The sequence below is a fragment of the Nicotiana sylvestris genome, chromosome 7, assembly GCF_000393655.2.
Source record: "Nicotiana sylvestris chromosome 7, ASM39365v2, whole genome shotgun sequence".
NCBI lineage: Eukaryota > Viridiplantae > Streptophyta > Magnoliopsida > Solanales > Solanaceae > Nicotiana > Nicotiana sylvestris.
In genome coordinates, this window is record NC_091063.1 from 88,041,615 (window position 1) to 88,049,901 (window position 8,287).

An 8,287-nucleotide genomic window follows, 5' to 3' on the forward strand; every position below is an offset into this window, starting at 1 on the left:
ACGACCATTCTTGATCTCTCTCATTGTGTCTCTCAATTCGAAAATCTAGGAGTTAGAATTGATGTCCTCTCATTAATTCCTCCTAAAACCATCCTTTATTAGTCATAGATCTAACTTTGAGCTAAAAGAATAAAGTCGCTTTTAGTAGCAAACTTTTATCTCATAATGGAACTTTGTACGAATCCACATTAATCGAGCCTCAAAGCGGGTACTGGACTCCGAATGCAATGGAAAACTCCAAAAAATGTGAAATTATTTTAAAAAATGGACATATGTCAATTTCTTTGAAATACTAAAAATATCATATTAACGAAAAAGGTCCTGATATACCCCTCTACTATTAGAAATGTCTAGTAATAGCACCCGCGCAATGCGCGGTTAATATTAAAAAATATTAATTAAATTAAATTGTGATCGGACTTGTTTAAACATATTAGATCGTTTAAAAGTATCCTCCGTTATACTATTAGATCAAAAGAACTCCTATCGTCTTATTATTCAAATACATATATCCCTAACTTGACGGACAGGACACTTGGCACACATCCAAAGTTATTGGTCCATTTGATCTTAGATTAGACTCTACTTACCCCATTACCCGGGGTACACAATCCTTTTAATTTGACCAGCCAAATACAGATAAATAATTAAGTTTGATGCACCATTGTTGAAAAATACAAATTGCTCATTAGATTAAATGCTACAATTAACTCTCACAAACAGTGAGTCAAATAAACACAACAATTACCACCAAAATCCAACATTACAATTTCAAGAACAAAGACTCAATTTTTATACTTCTTTTTGAATCATAGATGGCAAAATACCTTAAAACTCACCTAAACTTGGCACGCATTATTGGTTACATCCTTGAACTATCTATAGTCTTAATTACTCCCCTATACTTGGTTATTCGATAGCTGTTACCCCCTTGGACGATCTCATCCCAGGAAAGTGGCATGCACTCGCTTACCACATGGATTTTTTCTGTCTAAGTGGCATTTATTTGAAAAATAAAATATATTTTTACCTTTTTAAGTATGTTACTTTTTTAGATAATTTTTTCGAATAAAATTTATAATAAAACTTGGATAGAACTACATTATTTAGACTAATTCTTTTTATTTGGCTAAAAATAATAAAGTTTTAGTTATTCTTTTTTTGAATTTGACCTTAAAATAAAGATTTATACAATTGAAATAAATAGTCAAGGCATCTAAAAAGTTATAAAGATATACATAGTTCGAAATTTATTATTTAGCCTATATTTTTTATATAGCTCTAAATTATGGTGCTCTAAAAATATTATTTTTTTTTACAAATTTTACCTGAAAAAGTGAAAATACACAGTTGAAATAAATAGTCATTGCATCAAAAGAAGAAATAAAAAGATCGTACAATTGCAAGTTCATTATTTGGCTATACCTTTTTATTTGGTAAAAAACAATGGAGCTATGACCAATTTTTTTTATTGGTTTGACTCGAAAATAAAAATACACAATTAAAATAAATAGACATTATATATAAAGAAAAAAGACAGGAAATATACACCGCTGGTAATCCATTATTTTTGCTAAAAAAATTTATTTGGCTAAAATGATGGAGTTTCTACCAGACGTTTTACAAATTCGGCCAAAAATAAAAAAAATAAAAAAAAAGAAATATGCAGTTGGAAAAAATAGACATTATATCTTAGAAGAAATTAAATATAATAAAAGTTAGAATAAAGTCCACATTTAAAATGAAGTAAGAAGAAATAACTAGTTGTAACAAATAAATCATTATATATGACTTTATGACAATTAAAAATTAAAAAATAACTTATTTAGAAGCTGATCTTTCATTTTTTTTCTCTACTCTCATGCGTTTAAAAGAGAGTGTACCCACACTCTTTGCCACACCAGTGTCCACGAGAGTAATGTCTCTCAAAAAGCTAAATCGAGGGGTAATTAAGACTAGGAATAATTTAGGGTTGTAACTAATAATCCGTGCCACTGCCAATCATAGATTGAGTTAAGATGTTAAACCATTAAAATACAAACAAATGGACAGAAGCAGCTTCTTAAAAATCATACTAGCCGAATAGTCTACTACTTCTGGGTGACTTTCTTGCACAATCTCTCCTTTGAAGGTAGGAATTGTCATAATTTGTGACAACCCAGTTGTAGGTATTAAAGTTGCTTCATCTTATTCAAGCCCCTTCAGAAAAAATTTCAATTTCTTTTTTACTACAGAAAAAGGGTTGAAAAAATTTCTTTCTTTGCATTCCAGTGAATGAAGCCCAACTCGAGAATTGGGTCGAGAAGGACAGAAGGATTTGGAAGAAGAAGAAGAATGTTAGTAGAATGTGAATAAAATTGGGTAAAAAAAATCAGAGAGACCCATTTTGTCTTCTTCAAATTTCTCAAAATGGTGTTTTCTAGTTTCTTCAGCAAATCAATATTTCAGTGTTGTACTCACAATTATAGACTCAAATCAATAACAATTTCACCAAAAAAATTTACTTCTTTTTTAGATCTAGATTCAAACCCAAAGCTTCAATATGGTGGGTTTTAGTCTTTTACCATCAACTTCTTCCAACAAACAGTATTATAATTTAGATCTACGCACAACAAACAATACAAAATCAGATTTCAATAATGTAAACTCCAAATTAGTCATTGGACTAAAGGACCCATTCGAACCCAGACTTGGAAATGAGCTTCCAAACTCGTCAATAGAAGTGCAACTTTCCAATTCTTCAAATCAAGACACTGGAGTACCATTTCAAAAGGGTTGAAGCTTTATTCCATTAGCTTCAATCGATTTCAACACAAAATGCATTAGATTTCTTTTTTAATGAATGAGAGCAATGCTTATCTGAGATTGAGTTCAAGACCTCAATCTCTTATGAGTACCGGGTTATAGGGCAGGTTGGATCTAATTTAAGACCAAATGGACCAACAGCCTTGGATGCATACCAAATGTCAGTTAGGGGTATAGTGTTTGAATAGTACGACAGTCGGAGTTCTTTTGATACAATAGTAGTATAACAAAGGGTAATTTTAAACAATTTCTAATATATCAGGACATTTTCCGTATTTTTAAACAAATTTGCACAGAGAGAGTAATAAATTTCCATGAAACTTTGAATAACAGAAATAGTCATATTACGCAGTTCAGGCTATGCCTTTGGTAGTTGATGAAGACGCTGACTCTCATATGCCTTTTCTGGAGGCAAATTCTTCTTCTTCTTCTTCTTCTTCTTCTTCCTCCTCCTCCCCATCATCTTCAACTTCCCTCAAAAGAACAGGTACTATGTTTACTTCTTCCAATCTTTTCTTCAATTATTACATTATTGGTCTTTCTACCACAGCTATACGGTCAACTTTTAGCAGCTATCTTTTCTTGTCATATACTTCACTTTTTTCTTCTCTTCTTCAACCCCATTTATCCCCACTTTACCATTTAGGCTTCAGTTTTAAAAAGAGTTTGAGTCTTGCTTGATTGTAACAACTTGGGTTCATAGTCAAACATCGTCAAGAATCTTGCTTTAACTTGTCCTCTGCATTTAGTGCTGTCTTATTGAAGGAGATTTTGACTTAAAAGGTATAATCTTGATCTTTATAAATAAATAAAAAAAGAACAAATGGGGAAATGATTTACTGTTGGAGCAAGAGTTGACCATTTGTGAAATAGATTCATTTCTAGTAATTTCTTGTGGAAAAAACAGAAACCTGTACAGGTAGTTGATTAGGGAAACTAATGTGTGTGCGAATTCAGGAAATGAATGGACAGCTTTGGCACATATAGTAACAGCAGTAATAGGTTCTGGGGTTCTATCATTAGCATGGAGTATGGCACAGCTAGGTTGGATTGCAGGTCCATTGACCATGCTCTCTTTTGCATGTGTCACTCTTACTTCTGCATTTCTTCTCTGCAACTGCTATCTATCTCCTGATTCAGATACTGGCCCTGATAATAGAAATGCATCTTACCTTGATGCTGTTCTCAATATTTTAGGTAAGAAATTTCAAGTGCACCTTTTGAGCAGCAATTCACTTCTTACCAAAAGGGCTAATTCTTTTCTTCTGGCATCTCAGGAGAAAGAAATGCGTGGTTTTGTGGAATCATTGCTCGTATAAACTTCATAAAGGTTGCAATAGTTTATACAATTACATCCGCTATCAGCATTCGGTATGTCAGTAATCTTTTCTCCACTGGTATTGTCAATGTCTCCTTTCAACAATTTCTGCTCATACCTTTCCTTTATAAGTTTTGCTGCTTATCATACTGAACTTCTGTTTGGTTTGTCCATGACCCCAAGGTTGCATTTCAATACTATAAAAAGGCAAAATACATAAGTACCCACCTAACCTATGGCCCAAATCCCCCTTACACACTTTCTGTAGACGATAATAATATTACACATGCAACCTTTCTAAAGTGTAGCTAATACACACTACGTTTGCCAGATGGCACGCGCGTGTTTAACAAAAAAAATGAGCGCGTCAAACCAATGCATTATCTGTCCAAGTCCTTATATAAGCACACATGTCTAAATCTTATTTGTCCACTTATTTTTGTTAATTTAATAATTAAATGAAAAGAAAATGATATCCAAGCCCTTCTTCCCCATTTGGAGCCCTCCCCGGAAGCCGGCGACAACCGCAGCCTCCTCATCTCCTCCCTCTTGCATCTCCTTTAAGAAGATGTCAGCCATAACTCGTAATACCGGCAACAACCTCAAGCAACAAGCGAGAACTCCATTGTCAGGTCATTAGTTTCACTGTCAGTTCATGATCGATGAGCTCAGATCTTCTCCGCGTGGGTGGAGCTATCAGATCTTTCGGCAAGCTGGTGTTCTTCGTTCAAATCTGATCTCGCTTGGTTAAAAAAAGGCAAACAACAACGACCTCCATTTTCGACCACTGTTACAGTGGCAAACCCATCGGTAACAATGGTGATTCCACAACAAACAAAACTTAGAAACTAAAAAAAAAAGTGAAAATTTTATAGACTAAAAAAATGGTGAAAATTCATGTTAATATTTTGTTTTGGTGGGGATTTTCCATGGCTGATGGAGTTTAGAAGAGGAGGTCGACGGGTATGGGGTTCAGAAGAAGATGAGAAACGTGGGGGGGGGGGGGTTGTTTCTTTTTTGTTTGTTTTCTTTTAAATATTATCAATTGGTGTAAATTTAGTATTTTCTTTTTTTTCTTGAGTTAGGACACGTGTCACGACCTTATTGGCGCGTGACCTCACACATATTTTCAAAAGCTGGTCAAGAAAAAAGTAGTGTGTACTAGCTACACTTTAGAAAGGTTGCATGTGTAATATTATTATCGTCCACAGAAAGTGTGTAAGGGGGATTTGGGCCATAGATTAGGTGGGTACTTATGTATTTTGCCCTATAAAAATTAATATTTTGATGGTTGCTTACTGAAATAACTTGGACTATTGCTGTTGAATAATCCTATCAGCAGATATGAACTCCTGGCCATCAATATATAATGAATTATGGACCCATAGCAACTGTAATGACCTCTCAGTTTATGATAGTTCATCATCCCGATAAATGGTGGTGTTAATAGCTACATGTTCTAGTAATTACTGAACAAGAAGTGTTTCTGCAACTCTGGCTGAGTAGTGAGTATTCATCATCATAACTGAATTCATCCAAAACTCTTTTTCTCTGATATCCATCTCCCAGCCAAATTCAAGTGCTAGACCTCCTATTTTATCTTCTCTAAACTACTGAGGTTTTCATTTCAAACTATCTTGAGATGCCCTTAAGCCTTAACAACTCTAAGATAAACTAGTTGGGGAATCTTAAGGGTTCAAGAATTAGCTAGTAATACATTGTAAACCTTCGAAATCTTGTTATAAGCAGAGATATGTACTCAAATCATCATTCCAATCAGATAATTAGAGAGATAAGGAAGCTATATGTAATAATTAGTGAAATTAGGAATTATATCCCATTATCAAGGGATAGAAGTTCCATAACAAATGGGATCAGGAATCCTTGTATACATTACATAGTATAAATATAAAAGAGTTGATATTGCCATCATGCATTCTCAAACTTAAACTTGTTATCTTTCTTGGTGGGAGATCTGGATTGAGGAAGTCATAATATTCATTGGATTAAGGAAATGTGTCCCTAAATGATATTAGGAGTCATGTAATCAAAGAAATAAGGAATCATTATAGATAAGGCTATGCTGCATAGTATAAATATACAAGGACTGGGATGTATTGCTCTCACGCATTCTGAAAACTCTCTCGCTTATTCTCAATGCTTTAACACCTATAGAAGTGCATTAGGAAGGATTTCTGTAATGGGTGATATTAATACCGAATTCTCTGAATGTCTGCAGAGCAATCCAGAAATCAAACTGCTATCATGATCAAGGGCATGAGGCTACCTGTCGATATGGAAGTACAAGATATATGGTTATATTTGGACTAATCCAAGTTATAGTGTCTCAAATTCCTGATTTTCAGAATATGAAGTGGCTCTCCATAGTTGCTGCAGTCATGTCATTCACATATTCAATTATCGGATCAGCACTTGGCTTAGCCAAAGTAATAGGTAGGTTACCTTTCACATGTCATTTAATACCACAAATGCTTCAGATCAACAAGCATGGTATGACTAGGATCTCAGGCAACATTAGCAGAGAGAAAATCTCTAATAAATATTTATTAGATTTCCACTTGCCAAATCTTGATGTGCAGAAAATGGAGAAATCAAAGGTAGCATTACAGGACTGCCAAGTTCTACTGCTGCTGAGAAACTATGGTTGGTAGCTCAAGCACTTGGTGACATTGCCTTTGCCTTTCCATTCTCTCTTATATTTCTGGAGATACAGGTGCTGCAATTTGCTTTCTACATTAAGTAATAAATTATGTTCTTAAACGGGATAAAGCAACACTGAAGCAATTAATTAAAACATCCAAAAATATGAAGGACACGTTAAAGGCGCCTCCTCCAGAAAAGATCACTATGAAGAAGGTATCAATAATGGCAGTCTGTATTACGACGTTTTTCAACCTTTGCTGTGGGGGATTTGGTTATGCAGCCTTTGGTAATTCCACACCGGGAAACCTCTTGACAGGATTCGGTTTCTATGAACCATATTGGCTAGTAGATTTTGCTAATGCATGTGTTGTTCTTCATCTTGTTGGAGGATATCAGGTACCCTTTCCCTAAATCTTCTTTCAAGTCTAACAATGTTTCCCCATATTCTCTTAGACAACTTTTGTGCTTTTGCAGTTTTTTTAAGCAGTAGATCGTTCTGGTAGTTCGATTTCTGTTTTAAGTTCTTTGTAAATAGAGTTATGCAAACTCCACTAGTTGAGTTTTTGGAAGAAAAAGTATTTTTAAACCTGTTTTTGAAAAAACAAAGTTGTATCTCTTTTTAAGGATTTCTCAACTCAGTTATGCCAGCTTGGCTTTCAGCTTTTGAAAAGCTTCCAACAAACATTATTGACTTCCTCGGACTCGGAGTTGATCTTTTATATTCACTTGAATATGCTTTACAGATTTTCAGCCAGCCGCTATTTGCAGATATTGAGAGATGGTTTGCCAGGAAATTCCCAGAGAGCAAGTTTATTCACAAGAATCACACCCTGAAACCATTACCAATGCTGCCATTTGAATTGAACTTGATGAGATTAGTCTTCCGAACAGCATATGTTGCATTAATCACAGGGATTGCAGTATTATTCCCTTACTTTAATCAGGTTGTGGGGGTGTCTGGAGCAATAACTTTTTGGCCTGTTGTCGTTTATTTCCCTGTAGAGATGTACTTAACCCAGAAAAAAACTGAAAGTTGGAAAACCAAAGCTATAGTGCTCCGTGTGTATACAACGGTTTGCCTGATTGTGATATTGTATGCTTTTGTAGGGTCTATCAGAGGAGTGATAGTTGCTAGGTTCAGTTAAAATATATTTGTTCACATCCATTCTCAACAGGCTTTACATCAGTCAGAAGAAATGTACATGAATTCTTAGTAGTGTGGAAATGTTGATTATGTAAACAATGGTTTACTCTGTCAGTAACAAAATATATAATGAAATGTAATTTGGAATTTTTACCTTCCTATGCCACATGCGAAACCTTATTACCCTCAATGTTTAAGGTTAGAGATAATTACATTTAGTATACTAAATTACCATTTATATACCATAATTTAAAACAGGGATATAATTAATGGGGCATTTATATGACGCATAATTATAGGACCGTATATTCCCATGTTTCTCTTTCCTTTCAGCTCAACCCCCCTCTCCACGTTTT

General features: G+C 34.4%; 1 protein-coding gene across 3 annotated transcripts; it reads left to right on the forward strand.

The window, feature by feature from the left end:
- Positions 1-2,015: 2,015 nt before the first annotated feature.
- LOC104214178 (probable amino acid permease 7) lies at positions 2,016-8,084 on the forward strand. Of its 3 annotated transcripts, none has more exons than XM_009763809.2 (8): positions 2,016-2,168; positions 2,272-3,292; positions 3,763-4,002; positions 4,083-4,176; positions 6,363-6,577; positions 6,724-6,857; positions 6,956-7,183; positions 7,531-8,084. In XM_009763809.2, exons 2-8 carry the CDS (start codon positions 3,166-3,168, stop codon positions 7,930-7,932), a joined length of 1,440 nt encoding a protein of 479 aa, XP_009762111.1. In that variant the 5' UTR covers positions 2,016-2,168; positions 2,272-3,165; the 3' UTR covers positions 7,933-8,084. The 3 variants fall into 3 exon arrangements, with proteins under 3 accessions (XP_009762111.1, XP_009762112.1, XP_070006997.1); XM_009763810.2 differs by having other exon boundaries at positions 2,025-2,131; XM_070150896.1 differs by lacking the exon at positions 2,016-2,168 and having other exon boundaries at positions 2,177-3,292.
- The last annotated feature ends 203 nt before the right edge of the window (positions 8,085-8,287 follow it).

Coding starts and splice junctions, on each gene's coding strand:
- LOC104214178 (XM_009763809.2), top strand. CDS start 3,166: ATGCCTTTGGTAGTTGATGAAGACGCTGACTCTCATATGCCTTTTCTG. Junction 4,177..6,362: donor ACATCCGCTATCAGCATTCG/GTATGTCAGTAA, acceptor GAATGTCTGCAG/AGCAATCCAGAAATCAAACT. Junction 7,184..7,530: donor ATCTTGTTGGAGGATATCAG/GTACCCTTTCCC, acceptor TATGCTTTACAG/ATTTTCAGCCAGCCGCTATT.